Here is a 16,558-nt window from a genome sequence, read left to right as displayed (position 1 = left end):
GTTGCAATGAAAATTGCTACTTAAGTAAGTGGCCGGAGCTGGTGGCTGCTGCCTACTGAAGGCTTAGCCTTGATATCCAATCGTTTTGAAATCGGTGTCGTACCTAGTAGATTCCTCGAAACCTGTCCATTACCGTCCTAAAGATAGGCCTCTCATTAGTCCTCCATGTAAGAATCAGACCACTACGTTGGATATCAGGTGGGAGTCGATAGCAGTATAGAAATAATTTTTAAAGCTGGTCTTATGGGAGTGATCTCAAGATCCAATTCTAAGAGCGGTATCTGATCATTTCTCTGTGCAAACGTAGCATACACAGCTTCGTCGTGCGGACTAAGCTCTTGTCTATATGTACAGCTTCTCAAGTACACACTACTTTTATTGAGGAATTAACCACACACTGAAGAAGTATCATGCATCGCGCCAACTCGTCTCATCGATCTGCCTCTATCTCATCTAGTGGCTGTTGCTGTGGTGAAGACTTCCGATGATGAAAGCATGCCGGATAACGATCCTCTCCGTGAACAGTTTCCTGGGTTTTGGGCAATTTTGGCAGATAAGGGGTATCGGGGTCTAGCTGAGACCATGAGGGTCATCATCCCGACGCGTCGCCGCCCTTCAACACCACTAACACCACAACAAGAAGCCGAGAATGTCAACATCTCTTCCGATCGTGTGATAGTGGAGAATTACTTTGACCGATTGTGCACGCTTTGGGCATTATGCTCCGACAAGCTCAGATGGCAAGAGCATAATTACGAGATGTACTTCCGAGCTTGCGTCGCTCTGACAAAATGCACGTGAGAGCGCACCCTTTGCGTGCAGATGACGGCACGAACTACACCGACTATTTGAGACGAATGTATGCAATCGGAAGGGAGAGGCATCAATCTAGAATCGCATCAAATATGCGAGCAAGAGAAAGAAGGCGCCGCCGCATAACTGTGTCACGTCTGGCTGCTGGGGCTTCTTCTGGAGGCGAATCTCCAGGAAACAGTCAAGAGTGCGGAACCAATTTGTTTTGTAGCCAAGATGAAACAGACGTACCGTGATTATAATTAAGTGAGAGTTGTTTTCGTTGGTAGCAGTCTAAACCATTAAACACTGATGTTCACACGGAAGTATATAGACTCTTGTAGTGGTCATCTAACAATTGATTGAAAAGCAGCTCAAAGGGACAGAGCCGGCTGTTGGATCACATAGCCCTCATATGGTTGGTATCCTAGATTCTGTTATCGAGGACTTTTACTTTTGGAACCACCTAATTGAACGTTACAGAGTGTCATGGCATCTGATATGAAAGAGTATTCGAAATTCCACCATTTTACATTCTTACTCGCACTTTGTCCAAGTCTTACTCGAAATATTTCCGCACCATTGTCTTTTGCTACACAAATGTGTTGCTATGGTGGTGGCGGTCGGACATAAATGTAAGTCTTTGAAGAGCCACCAAAGTTGCCGTTTTGGTCCGAAGAACCATCAAATTTGCCATTAAATGTAAGTCTTTGCACCAAATTTGCCGTTTTGGTCCTTTTTAATGAGTCACACGCACAAAAATGTCCTGTTATTTTTAAACGGCCCATATGTTACTTAACCCGTTAGTGACGTATGTTTAGTCGCTAAACATAATAGGTGTATAGCTTCCATCACTTTTCCTCAGCATGGTGTTTGTATTAAAAGCATATCAAGATAGCTCTTTACTGAGTCCAAGTCAAATGTGCGAGCCTAAAACAGCCAAATGCGCAGGCTAAGGGTAGCTGGGCCGGGTCCCCGGAAGAAAGGGGTAGAGAGAGGCTGCGTCGTCCACTACAGCGGTGGCCGACAGTCGCCGAATTTTCTTATTCCTTAAAACGAGCGCGAAGACAACAAGCAAATAATGAAGCAAAGATGGTTGCGACGGCGTGCAAGACACCTCACCACCTCTTGACACCAGCAGAGCGCCAGCAGTGTCTAGCGGCGCTCACATCCAGCGCCGCCTTCGTCAAAACGAAGAAAGGCAACCAGCAAAGTCAGAGCAAGGCGATGAATGGGGCAGAGAGAAGAAGCGCTCAAGGAAGACACCGATGTAACTAACGACGCCGGCCATGGAAATTGCGAGATCCAGGCCACCGGGTACCGAGCCGGCTGCAGCCAATGAGACGTATGCAGAAGAAATTACCGCTGAAGCCAGAGACATCGAAGACGGCGATGGATGAACTGGCGGTGGAACCAGAGGTGGAGGAGGTAGTCGCTGATGTGGTGATGTCTGTGGCTTCGACGCTAACGCCAGTATAAGGTATCCCAAGCGCAATAGAGGCCTCGCGTCGCCCTCGAATGAGCAAGCAGGTGGAAGCAATCACGCAAAACTCTCAAAAACGGCGTCGTACTGTCCTCCAGGACACTTCAGAGGCAGAAGCCAGCGTAGAAGCCTCCGAGGACGACAACACGGGTGCATCTGATGCGCCTACTGTCTCACACGTGACTCTTGCCCGGTGATCCTAGCATCATGGCGGTCGGTGCACGCGAGTGCACTGGCCTGGGATCCGGAGAGGAGTCGGGTCCTGACCCTGGCGACGATGACGCAGAAAGTGAATGGGAAGAAGACGAGGGTATCGGAAATCCATCCGACGAAAAGTGAGCAGACTCCGCTGGAACGGAGCTACCCGATTCGTTGTGCAAGTCGGTGGCAAAGGACGCTGCCCGTTTGGCGGAGGTGGAGCACTTTGAATGGAAAAAGGTAAGTTATGTTGGACAATATCCAGCATATGCAACTTTGATTGAGCTGTTATCCAACATTTTTTAAGCAACAGTTTCTAGCTCAATGTTATGCGCTTCGTAGATCAGTCCAAGCTTGGAGACGCCCCTTCGTTTGCATACATTTACGACGGACCGTATGAATCACTCGATAATGTGCCCGATGGCTAAAGATCCTCTCGCCCTCTTCTTTTTCTACCTTCCGCCCAAATTGTGTAGTCAAATTGCGGCTGAGAGCAATCGCTACCACACCCAGTCCACCCCAGACCGAGCGCAGATCATTCGCCTGAAGCATCGTCGCGGTGGTGGGTATGTGAAAGGCATTACCGACATTCGCGAGCGACTCAGATTATTCAACTTGACCCTTTGAATCAAAGTTTGATATGTTGGATGTGCTCGTCTCTATCACTTGTGAATCCTGCACTTTCCATTGACATAGCTGAACAAAATTTGGTCGATACAAAATTTCCATACCTAATTATGTTAGAGCTCCCACATATAACCAAAATATACCGTGTGTAGTACTTAAATGGGCTCTAGCTCAAGGGAAGTCTAAGGCCCGTTCCCAGCCAGTGCGTCTTTTCGACGCATACGTGCTAAGAGAACACTTTGCAAGTTGATTGGCTCAATGGGTGTATTATATACAGTACCATCACGTGGAAGCAAAAACGCATGCGTCGGTGTGCGCTTCGGGTTTTCCCAAGCAGGGTCGACCCCGTGTACTTCTCCAGCTTTTTTTAATACTGGACATACTTCCCAAACCAAAAATCGTAGCGATGGCTCCTGTCCGACACCAACGGCACCAGCATCTGATGCGATGTCTCCCTGTTGCACGGCAGCGTGCCGTATGAAAGATGACAATGAATTATGCAATCTAATCATCTGTCTCGTTGCATTTAAGCATCTTCAATTTGCCAAGGAAAGCGACCCCGCTGTTCGAAAGCGGCTGTCGCTGAGAGTTCACGCCACTACACTCTTTAAAGATTAGGCATTCTAGACGTACTACAGAACGGATATATCGACATTTGAGAAGTTACTTTCTATTGTGGTGCCCTACCTGGTAACTGGCTATTTCCAGTCTCTTCGTCGGACCCGAGGAGAGCCCCCACCGTCGCCGGCGGCAATGCTGCAGTGTGCACTGCGTGGCTAGCTGGTGGCAGCCATCATCTCATTTGTGTGATCACAGGGGTAAGTATATAAATGCTTTATCGAGTGGTTTACCTCGTGATGTTTGCCCTTAACGATACTAAGAGGCTAGCCTCCCCGATTTCCAAGAAGCCGTGAATAAATACAAAAAGCGCTTCGGTTGAGAATGAAATCTTTTGTTTGCAATTGGGTCATGCGTCTAAATAAATAACCAGTAAATCTATGATTGCTTAGTTACTTGCAATTGTGGGAAATAGTAAAGAACATAACCGATCTATCTCGGTCCCGCTCTTCAATACTGAGGCGCCGCGAACGTCTGCAACCGACTACAGCTACGCTTACGTCAACCCATTGCAGCGATATATCTCGGCGAAGAAAGTAGCTTGGGACCATATATTCCGCCAGAAGGATATGCGGCTCCACACAATTCAGCCCCACCGCGAAAGGTTCCGATGCAGTTATCAATGATGCCGTGATTATTGAGGGATTGAAACACAGCGACTTTGAGGGGTAGGGTATACATGCAGCGTATGCGTTCACTGACGCACCGGTTGGGAACGGGCCTAAAGCAGATTTGTGCGAGTTCAATCAAAAACCTCGCATAGAATTTTGAGTAACATCATGTTGTCAACAAAATGACACAAAATATACGTTTTCGCCAGTGCGCAATATCAACATAAACGCACCTTCAGGGCTGTAAATGAATCGCCATACCAAAATGTATCGAACGGGTGTCCTTATTGGACCTATGTATTGTACATAGTTTATCTCAGATAGATTCGAAATTTAGGGGATGGCGTGACTGATGTGAAAGGCCGAAGAGTGGTCAAAAAGATTGTTTATAGATGGCAGGAAATGGTCTGTAACACCCTCTGGGCTGAAAAATCACTACTTTGTTTTTCTATGCATCTTTTGGCATGATAGTAACGTACTCATGAGATAGCAAATTTATCAATGAGGCAGAATAGTCACGATTGTCCCGATTGTTTTGCATCGGTCCGGTAAATAAAGAATGACGACAGCCAGTTATCAGAGTCACTATTGCTTTTTGGTTAATTATCTGCCTGTAAGAACATGCCACTTGTATTTGCATTAGAATATAGGAATCGAAAGGTTTGCAGCCTCTCACTTTCAGTCAATCCGTCGCCGACAGCTCACTTTGGCAGTCAGTCTTACTTTTTAACGCTACTACGCTAATCTCCCGTACGGGCTGCACGGTCTTCCAAGGCTCCAGATCGCCTCTGACCCCCCCCCCTTCCAACAGTGTAGCTCAACTGGGAGAGCGCAAGGTTTCGGCCTTGAGGATGCCTGTTCAAATCCGGTCATCGTTATCGCCTATGCTTGGTTTAGAGGCCTCGTGGCAAAGGTCAAGTTTCGTTGATATCTCAAACCAGCAAGAAAGGATACGGAATACGTGTGTTGAGGTCGACATGACTTTGTGCGGCGAGGAAGGGTGAATGCATTTGAATCTAATTTGTATGCCCTACTTATCAACCTTCTCATGAACGTCATGCGTTTGGCCTGGAGACGGGTCTTGGATTGCAGCTGTCTGGAGCAGTTGACTGTGGCGTTGGCCTTGGCATTTAGCGCGCCCGCACTGTGAACCCCCTGGGGGTGCTTAAGGACCGCATTCGATCCACGAGAGCTGATGCTGCGCTTGCTTTTCAAGTACGTGAGTAGGGCATTCTCAGCGCGTTTTCCCAGCTCAAGGACTCGATCGCGGTAGTCCGCTGACGCTTGGTTGAACACGAAGCCGTCGTCGAGAAACAGCTTCATCTGCGCGACTAGCAGCTTGACCTTCGAGCGCTGCTACTTCGGCTCCGACATACCAGCGTGGCTCTTGCGTGTACCAGGTAAACCAAGTCGCATGAATGTAGGTAGCGGATCCTCTACGCTGTTTTCGTGGCGTCTTCATCTTAAATGCTTCTTTTTCGCGTTTCAGCTTCAGGATGACCGTTCAGCTTAGTCTCAAGCATTTCCATGCGGGCGTCTTGGCGCTTGGAATTTTCGGTAAGGTGTTTAATGACAGCGGCCTGGTGGTCGATGATCTTCTGTTCTTGGCTTGTTTAATTGGCTTGGATGGTGGGGTGGAGGGGTGGAGGCTTCTATGCTGTCATTACAGGGATGCTGTGCTTCTGTAAGATGCGTCGACCAGGCCATACGTCCATTCTGTGTAATACAGGTTTTGAGTCACTGCACCGCTGGACTGTTGGGATTCAAGCCTTTTATCCACCGGATAGTGCCTAGTGACGCAGGTGGTTAGGCCGCTCAGAACCTTTCTGGTTGATGCTGAATATGTTTGTCTCAAGTTGATAGCAAGCTGCGAACAAGTCTCGTTGGAACTCGGCGATCGCGTCAAGCGTGTCTGCGTCAAAGCTGGACAGGTGTTGGAAAGGAACAACGTCCTCGAGCTTGAATCCACTCAATACGTTGGCAATCAAGTGGTATTCCCTAGTTGTGTCAAATATGTAGATGAACCCTTTGTTTGCGGTGCTTAGATTCCAAGATCCGAGACAAAAAAAAAGATTTAGCGCGCGGTCATCTTCTCGCAGCCGTTGGCATGCTGATCCCCACCACGACGGAAGGAGTGCGACGTTAGGGTTGCTGATATACCGGCGGCAGGGGCGACACGATGAAGCACACGGTTGACATATGCGTAGATTGTCGGGGCCGCGCCAGCACGGTGAGGAGGGTGCGGGGCAGGCGGAGCTAGAGCAGAGGTCACCGGTGGCGCATTTAGAAACTCCACGAGCGGCACATCAGGAGATAGCGAGGTCGGCGTTTGCTGCACTTGGTCGGGCATGGTCCCGATGAAAGTTGGGCACGGCGCAGCTTGGACGGATAGGGCGAGAGCGACAGCGATCAGGGGGCACGTTGCGAAGTCGGCGTCGGGGAAGAGGGACAAGTCTTGTTCTTCTTACGTCCTCACACGGACCAAGCGAAGGAAGAAGACACGAGCGGTATCTATAGAGATGTTCCGCTTCTTGATCATCGACAGGTCCGAAGCTCGCCCTAACACGTACCAGAGAAGATACAGAAGAGCAGCATCTTGGTAGTCACTTTCAGAGCATGCTTAGACATACAAAAACACTATCATTTTTTTAGTCAGCCTTTGTACATGGTGAAGCCTTTGCTACGAAGCCACCACTTTCTCTTTTCAGACAAAAGCTATCTAACGTTTTCCCATTTTAAGCAGCCGCGTTTCTAATGACGCTCGGTGCTGAGGAAGTTGCTTTAGGAACCAAATTTTGGCTTGGCAATAGTAATGCATTGCAGTGTTTCGCGTCAGCAATTTACCCTTCTTTCCTTCACTAAACGCAATATACACTCCAAACTTATTCATGGCGCACATAAAGCTCTTGCCACTCTCACCCGCCTCAATACATTTTTTACGTATTCCTCTTCAACATCCTCACTCTTTAACCCCCCCCCCCCAAAGCGACGGCCTGTATTATACACGTTTTGTAGAGAGAGCTTATCCTGTATAATACAAGATAAATGGTGCATGAATGATCTGCTAGTTTTGCTCCTTATTTTTGTATACGGTCATACAAACGCTAAGCCAGAGAGGGATAGGTATGTGAAGCCTGATCCCCATCCTTCCTGGATCCGTGTGCGCAGGCGGGCATTGCACAATTTTTCATAACATAAAAGTTTAGAGGAAACTCAGCGATATGTGGTTCACGCCAAATAAATATAAGAAACTGCAGGGATTTTCAACGTCACTCGTTTTGGCGCTCATTTCAGAAAATTCCCGCTTCCAGTTAGATGTCGGGGTTTCGGGCCCGGTGGAAGGAACTATGCGGCGAAGTAGCAATTAGCGGTGCACTGGACTGAGATTGCATTGGAGAGCTGGAGTGCGTCTGTTGTCGTACTTGGGTGGTTGAGAGTGGCTCTTCACGCACTGTACTAACTGCATAATACACGATAGTGTTAGACAGGTACGGTGTAATGTACAGGCGCTGTAAAATATACCTGTTGGAGGTGTAGTAGCGTCATCAGGTGGCTTCATCGTCTTGGCTCGAGGATCCGTGTGTGGCGTCGTTGGTCTGTCGTTCATCTTCTTTTTACCTCGCAAGCTCATCTATACACGCGTCAACGGTTAGACTCAGGTTTTCAATACATCATTAGAATAAACAACTTACCAAGGTCTAGTCGATCCAAATACGACATCAGCTCCTTCTCCCCTACAAAGAAGTCTATTCCGCGCACGTCTGTCTTGCTCTTACCGGGCGCTTCAGATAGGTGTGGTCATTTGAGAGGCCTGTAGGAGGCTTGGAAGACCAGCCTTCCTGCCGTATGAAGCTGACGACGATATCGATGATTTATTTTCTTCAAGTCGAGAAACACCTGGTACGTTTACTGTGCCATCCATATCATTCGGAGGTGGTGTAGCTAACTCTTTTGAACGTTGTATTTTTCCAGCTGTGTCAACCACTTCAAGGCGCAATCTGTACGAGCTGTTTGGGTCTTCAGATGAGTCGGATGACTCTAACGACTCTCCGCAAAGTCCCACAAATGTGCAACAGTCCGCAGACGGCGATCGCGTGGACGCGGCATCGAACGCTGCGTTTTCCTGTTCGTCTTTATCTGGTAGGTTCAAACGTGTATGTACACGATATACAATTCCTATGTATGCATGATACACATACACGATAATAACAACTATCATGTATATTTTTTAACAGACGATGTAATGCCCGGTGATGACAAGTATATCTTTGCAAGTCTTGATTCGGACGAGGAGGGGGGAGGATTCTCTGTATACGACGATGATGAGGAGCTGGAGTTAGCTGAGCCTGATCCCAGCATTGAAGATGAAGATGTCGTCCCACCTGAGCTTCCATTTGACGCGTCTCTACTTGAAGCAGTAGGTGGTGCTCACGAGATTGCACGTGGCAACCTCAAAGCTGATGTTTTCGCAGACATGAAGGAGAACGAGTGGTCTCCAGTACACAATCAGACGCCTTACCCATACATGGATGAACCCTACGACATGCGTCGCGATGATTGGGCAAATATTGACTATCCGGATCTCTTTCGCGGTGAGCATGGACCAACTGCTGCAGCGTTGAGCACTGCCGAGACCCCAGTTGGTGCATTTTTTCCGCCATACTTACTAGAAAGAATTGCGGGTGCTAGTAACGACTACTTTATGGAGAACCTGGACGCGCGAGTGGAGAGTCTAACGCCAAGCAGCTAGATCGGAAGCTGAAAAGACCTGATTTTCAAGTCTCACCTCCGGATATCATAAAGGCTAAGCTGCTGAACACGAAGAACAATTCAGGACGAGAAAATGCTATTTTTCTTGGATTACTCATTGCGAGAATGATAGCTCCCAACAAAGAGAGGTTTGATAACCTTTGGAAGACTACCGATGAAGGTGCTATTTCTCGTGGCTGTTTTAACGCATTTATGACTAGAGATCGCTTCTATCATATATCGCGGAATCTCCATTTTAGCAGCAATGCTGACGCAAGAGCGCAGACCGATCGAGCTTGGAAACTCTGCCCGGTGATTGACGTGCTGCAAGAAACATTTCAGGCCAGTTTCATCCCACCTCCAATAACGGCATTTGACGAAGTGATGCTTCCGTGCACGTCTCCGTTCGATAAGATGAGAATCTTCATGAAGGACAAGCCCCATCGCTGGGGCACAAAGCTTTTTATGCTGTGTTGTTCAAAGTCTGCGTACTTCATCAGGTAAGGAAAAGAGCGTGCCCGAAGGCACGCTCTTTTTTTTGTTTCAAAGTTACCTTATCGTGTCTTCGGCGTGCTAAAACCTTATGAACTATTGTGTATATTACAGGTTTGAAGTCTATTGTGGAAAGCAACAAATGCAAGACAGTTGCACACCCAGTGATGAAAACTCGGGACCTGCTGCAGTCATACGGACCTTACATCAAGTCTTCGGCGTCAACGGGCCAACAGAGCGACGTCTCATAGTCACCGACAGGTTTTACACCTCTGTCGTGTTGGCAATGCAGCTGCTGACCATGAACTTCTACAGTTTGGGCACAATAATGACGAACAGGAGGGGGCTGTGCAAAGCAATTCTCCCAAAGAAGACTAAGAACGGCAGGAAAGAATCAAAGAAGCGACCAGCACACATTGTCAAAGGAACGTATGCCGTAGCCACTCTCCAAAAGGTGCCATCGATCAAGGCCGTCCGTTGGTGGGATAATCAAGCGGTGTATCTGCTTGCTGCTGGAGGAAGTGCAGTACCAGACCGTATCGTGCGTAGGAATCCAGTTGCTGGAGAGCAGACGGAGTTATTGTGTCCACGAATCGTTAAAGACTATCAGACTTTCATGGGCGGTGTCGACGTTCACGACCAGTTGCTTTTACAACGGCAAGTATTCATATCCTGTACATACACATTTGAGGCATCGTTTTAACATGTATTGTACGTATTGTTAGGTATTCACTGCAATTGGCTCGGCGCTATAAGAAGTACTACAAGTCTCTTTTTCTGGGACTGATAGACTTGGCTATCGTCAATGCTTTCATCGTGCACAATTACCATCGCGCGACAACCGGGAAGCCAAGGGTTTCCCACGTGACTTTTCTGAAAACGCTTCATCTACAGCTCTGTCAGTTGCTACTGGAAGATTGGGTGCAGCTTCTTTCCCGCCGCGGGCATCACGCGACGCCAATGCGGGCACGACAAGCTCGAGCGGCGCACACGCCTGTACAGGCCGACGAGTAGCGCAAAGGAAACTCCGATAAGACGAGAAAGCGTAGACAGCGTGCGTGCAAGGTTTGTTCGGTGCTAAAAGACGCTGCCACGTCTCGAGGAGGGAAACGACATTATTCTGCGCTGAATGTAAGCTGAAAACAAAATCAAGACACGAGTTAGCCGCACGTGTATTCCTCTGCAACAAGGTGAAGCATTGCAGCAAAGGCGAGCCTACTTCGTGCTGGGATGCCTGAAATTAACGCTGGAAAAATGGGACTTTGATCCCTCAATCAGGACGCAAGCGCAAAATTCGAGCCCGGAAGCTCGCACGAGCTGCAAGTGACGGTGGCTCTGATGCCAGCGACTCGGAGTCGCAGTCTAGAGCTGAAATCGGAAGTGTTTCCTCTCAGGGTCGTTCGGGCCGGCGGCCACACACCAACGATGACGGCAGCTAGTGAGATCGTCGTCAGAGCACATGTTCCGGCTTCAAAAATAACTTGATTAGAATAAATGTTTTTCGTGCAGATCGCCATGTGGAATCCTTTTTTAAATATCGACAAAAATATGACCCGTCACTCCCCGCTAGATGTGTTTTTGTACAAATGTTGTGTTGTCTTTGTTCACTCAGGACACGATATCAGCGTTATCGCGTACAATGCAGACATGTTAGTATGATACACGATATCGAGAAATGAAGACCCTAGGGGTGGGGCGCTGTACCGACTCTGCTAAATACACGGTAAAATATAGCTGGGTCTTACTATTGTAACCCACTATCCATAACGTGTATGGGGTTTCGGTAAATAGGCGCAGCGAATTCCGCTCGCTTTGGGGGGGGTTAAAAACTTGGGAAATGCTGCGGCAGCAGTTGCCTTAGCTCGCAATATTTTCCAGAGTTGCAATATCTCCAAACCCATCGTGATGATCCAATAAAATGGATTATGAAAGTGATACATCTACCACTTGACAATTGAATGAACATACACATATTTTAGAGTTTCATCGTACTTGATACGTCCGATTGGTGAATCACCTAGACCTAATATATGTATATTACATTGGATAAAGTACTGTAATGCTTTGGATTTACTGTGATTGGCTGATGATTTTTGCTGGCAGGTAATTGGCAGTATATACCCATACAAAATTCAAAATTGGTTCGATAATTATTGGGTGTAAGGTGAAGATCTAGCTTAATCCTGGAAATACTGCTTATCCTAAATTTTGAGTTGTAATTACTGGGTGTAAGGTGAAGATTGATCCTGGAAATACTGTTTATCCTAAAGTTTGAGCTTACAGCTTCGAACTTCCGTCCGAAGCTGTAATGTGCTGAAATTTTGACCAAGTGCCGCAATAACTGTATTTTGATATGAAGAAGAAAAGCAGCATTTCACCAAGAAGCACCACAAAGTTTTCTTGCAATGGAAATAACTATTTTTTTAAACTTGCGCTAAGCTCAGTATCTAGCAAATTCTACATGTAGTGGGGGCCCTTGTCAGAGGAGCAACCGCGGTGTGTTTTTTGTTAGTGACGGGCACAACCTTATAGCTCTAACCGCTTTAACAACATCGAAACACACAACTCCACCAGAATTTCTTACGAAAGCTGCTTACCAGAACGGAACGTACGAAAGAGCTTGTCCCAAAGCGAAAATCTTTTAGCAAAATTCCAACGCGGATGAGTGTGATGCAGGTCGTGATCATGTACGCGGAGACAAATACCTGTAATATTGTTCACCAACGGCATCTGCGGGAACGAAAAGCCTTTGATGTCCAGTCCGGAGTGGCCGGCGACTTCCACGTATGTCTTGTATGCAAACAGCAGATGCAGCTGAAGATCCGAGAAGGAGAAGCCGAGACTGCACGCCAAACAGAATGGCAGAGCATTAGTCAGGCACAAATCGAAGCCGTCTTGCTCGTACGTCGATAGAGGACACGGATGCAAGTGGAGGTGGTGCTGTTTGTGCACATTCTTGTAGAGCCATGTACTGTAGTGGCACAGCCAGTGCATCGCGAAGTGAAAGAAGTCGAAGGTGATCTCAAACACTAGCGACTTGGGGATGAACATAGCGTATTCCAGTACGAAAGACAGCCAAGTCACATTATCTCGCAATGGTACAGCAGTCTGGTCTGCGAGCCAGAAGGAGATACACTCGGTAGGCACTACCAGCCATAGGATGCGGAGGTAGATGGCTGTGACCTGCTTGTGTGTGAGCTTCACTCGCTTGTAGTCGTCGATCTGCGACTTCTTGGTCGCGATCCACTCGAACCACTTGAGCATCACCAGAATCCGCAACAGACTTACCGCGTAGACCACTACCAGCTGCACCAATGTTTCGGGAGACTCAGCTTCTCGATTGAGAGAACCCACAGCCAAGTAGCTGCTCAGAGCGACGCTGCAGATGAATGCATTGATGAATGCGTAGTATTTACACCGCCGAGCGATAAGCTGAAGCGTGAAGGCAGCGGGCGGAACCTCCATCAGAAGCTGGACAATTGCGCAGTGACAAAAATGACAGGCGCACAATCTTCAGGGAAAGAGTAGGTACCGACTGGTACAGGCGCACACGTCACAACACTGAACTTAGGCGACACATTGACGCACTTCAGCGTGTCAATGTTCGGTTTGGATCGTCATCGTCTTCGGGAGCTCTGCAGACACGTGAGAGGCTAGAAAACTATCAATACAGAATGCCTCGCTTGTTACAAAGCTGGAGAGCGGCTTAAATCATCAATAGTTCCCAGTATGCAAGCTATGATGCTTCCTCGTAGGAATAACGTCGAGCGGGTATCTGCATTTCAAAGAATACTTGTTTGCACGTACATGTATTAATACCAGGTTCAGTAAATGATTCTCTTTCATTTAATATGTCGTTTGGCTGATACATGAGGGGATTCAGGAAGCACCTTAATACTCTCTGTCTTAGTTAATACTTGATTTGGCAGTGCCATTGGCAGTGCCATTGGAACCCCTTGATGATATTAATTTACAAGTGCCTGCGATTTTGTTGTAAGCTTATTCGAGGTTGCTCTTGCATTATACTAAGTGTCTCAGATGATTTATTTATCGGCTTATGAAGAAGTAACTTGTTAATTTATCGACGCCTAACTACATCTGCAACACTCACAAACATTAATTGAAGCAGCTTGCTGTCCCCGTCGTTTATTTCTCAGCACCTGTACCGACTATTACTTCACCAGCTTGATATTTGATATCATCCCATTTTTTTTAAAACAAAAAAATTTACGCTAACTATTGTAGGCTGATTATGGTATGTGGACCACGTGTGCTCTTCCAAATTTTATACTTGCCTTAATTAATAACGCTATATGACCGCCACGCCGTGATAATCATTTGTGGGAGCTTATACAATGTGGAGATCAACATTTTTCGCGTTCGCACAAATTCTCAGACCGGATCAAGAAAAAGCTCTCCAGTGTCGCGATCCGTCACCTCGCCACCTCCTTCCCGTCGTATCCAGCATCTTTTGAACGCTCACCACCTGTGTATTTTCTACACCATCGTCTCTCCATTCAACTCAAACTGATTTTATCCCAAATTGTGCCATGAACGAGTCGCTACTCGCCGCCAACGATGATCATCTCGCGCACGCGGAAGAGGAGGACGAATTGCTCTGGAATGAACTCAAGGACGATCACCGTGCGCCCCCTTTTGGCGGAACAAGTCGGCCAGATTCGGCTCAAAGCGGCCATGGGGGCAGCTCATCCCCGGGGGCTCCACAGCTTCCATCACTGCGAGTCAACGTGCACCTTCCCGCCATCTCGACACTGTTCCGTGAGGTGCTGGACACGGCTAAGGCGGCGCTTCCTGGGGCTCAACGTCGATCCAACGGACAGGGTGGGGCCCCAGGTCACGGTCGTGTATCGCCCGTTCCCGACCGCTATGGAAACGTGGCCAATCTGGACGCATTCCTCATCACTCTATACAACTACTACTACCACAAGGGCTTCTGGAGCATTGTGGTGGTGGAGCTGGTGAGTCTAGTAACTGGACTGTTCAGCGTTGTGCTTTCGAGCTTTCTTCTCGGCTGTGTGCAATGGGGGCCGCTGCTAGAGTGCCACAGACACCCCGAGAGTGGAGGCTGTGCACAGGAAATGGAGAAATACATCACGTGCAGAGCAGATAATAACGGACTCTTGGGGCTCATTGGGGCCTTCTACTTTGCCATGTTCTTGGTGTACTGGGTCTCAAGAGCTTTCCAGCTAGTAGGGACACTGAGAGACACTCGAGCGATGGAGGTTTTCTACAAGGAACGACTCCATATTGACGAACGACAAGTGCAGACCATAGCGTGGGACGAAGTGGTGACGAGAGTACTGGATCTAGTGAATGGGGCCAACGCTCCGGTGAACATGCGCCAGCTCTCGTCCTACAAGCTCCAGATTGACCCAGCGCTGCTCTCGTCGCCTCACGACTTTGCTCGACGCATCATGCGACGTGATAATTACCTCATTGCCTTCATGAACCACTCGCTGTTTCAAAGCAAGAATTTGCTGCCAACCTCCTTACAATTCCTATCTACGTCGCACATTATGTGCTCAAGGAACATGGAGGCCAATCTGAATATCTGCCTGCTGGATCAAATGTTCGACGCCGAGTTGAATCTCGCTCCGTCTGTGATTCACAACGTGGAGATGCTCAAGAAACGCTTCGTGATCGCAGGAGTGCTCAACTTTGTGCTCGCGCCCTTTATTCTGCTGTATCGACTGTCGCGTTTCTTCTTTTTAGCGGCGCAGGAGTGGCAAACGAACCACGTGTACTACTTCGGCACGCGTCGTTGGTCAGCGTATGCGATTTGGCGGTTCCGAGAGTACAACGAGCTTCCTCATGTTCTCGATGCACGGATGGCGCGCTCGTACTCGCTGGCGGACCGTTACCTGGGCATGTTTCCAGCTGGGGCGCTTGCAATTATCGCTGGAGGAGTTTCCTTCTGTGCGAGCTCGTTGATGGCTGTTCTACTGCTCGTGAGTCTGTTGGAGGAGTCGGTCCTGCTGCAAACTACGCTGTTCGGCCATGAATTGCTGTGGTATCTGACCATATCGACGGGTGTGTTCGCGTTATCGCGATCGTTTACGACGTCTGCGTCTCCGTTCTTGGTCAACGGAGATTGTGAAGAAACGATGATGCAGGTATCGGCGGAGACGCACTACTTTCCTAAGGAATGGCGGGGTCAGTGTCACTCGTTCGAGGTGCGAGACGCATTCACGGTACTCTTCCCTTACAAGGCTGTGCTCTTCGCGGAGGAGTGCGTGTCGGTCTTGTTGGCGCCGTATATCTTGTGTATCTCGCTTCCTCGACTTGCTCGCGAGATTTTGCTGTTCCTGCGCTCCCATTCGCTCGTGCATCCTAGTACTGGAGCTGTGTGCCGATTCGCAGAGTTCGACTTCAAGGAGTACGGCAACGACGCCAAGATGGAGAGCTCGTTCATTAATTTCAAGCAGAACCACCCGAAGTGGGTCGGTGCTCGTGAAGGAGAGGTACTTATGCAGCGTCTGGGCAAGCTGAAGGAGGAGGAGATGGAGAAGTCGATGCGGATGGGCGACACCATGATGTACAGCAGCCACATGTCGATGTCGCAGCAGCTTATGCAGTCTCAAGCCATCCAGAACGCAATGGGAGGTGGGCGGATGAGCGGATACATGCCTCAAGACAACGAGTTCTACTGGCTGGAGAAGGTTTGATACGTCTGGTTGTTAGCTGGTAGAGCGAGTACTGTACTTACGTTTTTTGTGTTGACCTCTTTAGCTCCATCAGCAAGGCCGACTGGGCGAACTGGACCTGGAAGGCATGAAAGGCAACCCCGCTGACAGTATTTCCATCTCGAGTCTTGGCTCTCCGTGAAGTGCATGCATGACAAGTAAAGTATCTTTATGTTTGCATTTCAATAATGGAACGGCGTTCATGGCACAAAAGACTCGCTTCCTGCTTGAATCGCACAGGTACAAGTAAGATCTTCCCCCTCTTTCTTACCGTAGTTTAGATT

General features: G+C 48.3%; 2 protein-coding genes across 2 annotated transcripts; one reads left to right on the top strand and one right to left on the bottom strand.

Annotated features, from left to right (window-relative positions):
- Window positions 1-12,150: 12,150 nt before the first annotated feature.
- Window positions 12,151-13,035, bottom strand: PITG_03045 (uncharacterized protein; the record flags this gene model as incomplete). Its single annotated transcript, XM_002906102.1, has 1 exon — window positions 12,151-13,035. One exon carries the CDS (start codon window positions 13,033-13,035, stop codon window positions 12,151-12,153), a length of 885 nt encoding a protein of 294 aa, XP_002906148.1.
- Window positions 13,036-13,975: 940 nt separating this feature from the next.
- On the top strand, window positions 13,976-16,416 carry PITG_03044 (autophagy-related protein, putative; the record flags this gene model as incomplete). The annotated part of the gene is made up of 2 exons (XM_002906101.1): window positions 13,976-16,250; window positions 16,321-16,416. The coding sequence occupies 2 exons, from the start codon at window positions 14,121-14,123 to the stop codon at window positions 16,414-16,416; spliced, it is 2,226 nt and encodes a 741-aa protein (XP_002906147.1).
- Window positions 16,417-16,558: the final 142 nt, after the last annotated feature.

The sequence above is a fragment of the Phytophthora infestans genome, genomic scaffold (assembly GCF_000142945.1).
Source record: "Phytophthora infestans T30-4 supercont1.4 genomic scaffold, whole genome shotgun sequence".
NCBI lineage: Eukaryota > Oomycota > Peronosporomycetes > Peronosporales > Peronosporaceae > Phytophthora > Phytophthora infestans.
The sequence above is the reverse complement of the archived record's forward strand: the minus strand, read 5'-3'. Positions and strand labels throughout refer to the sequence as shown.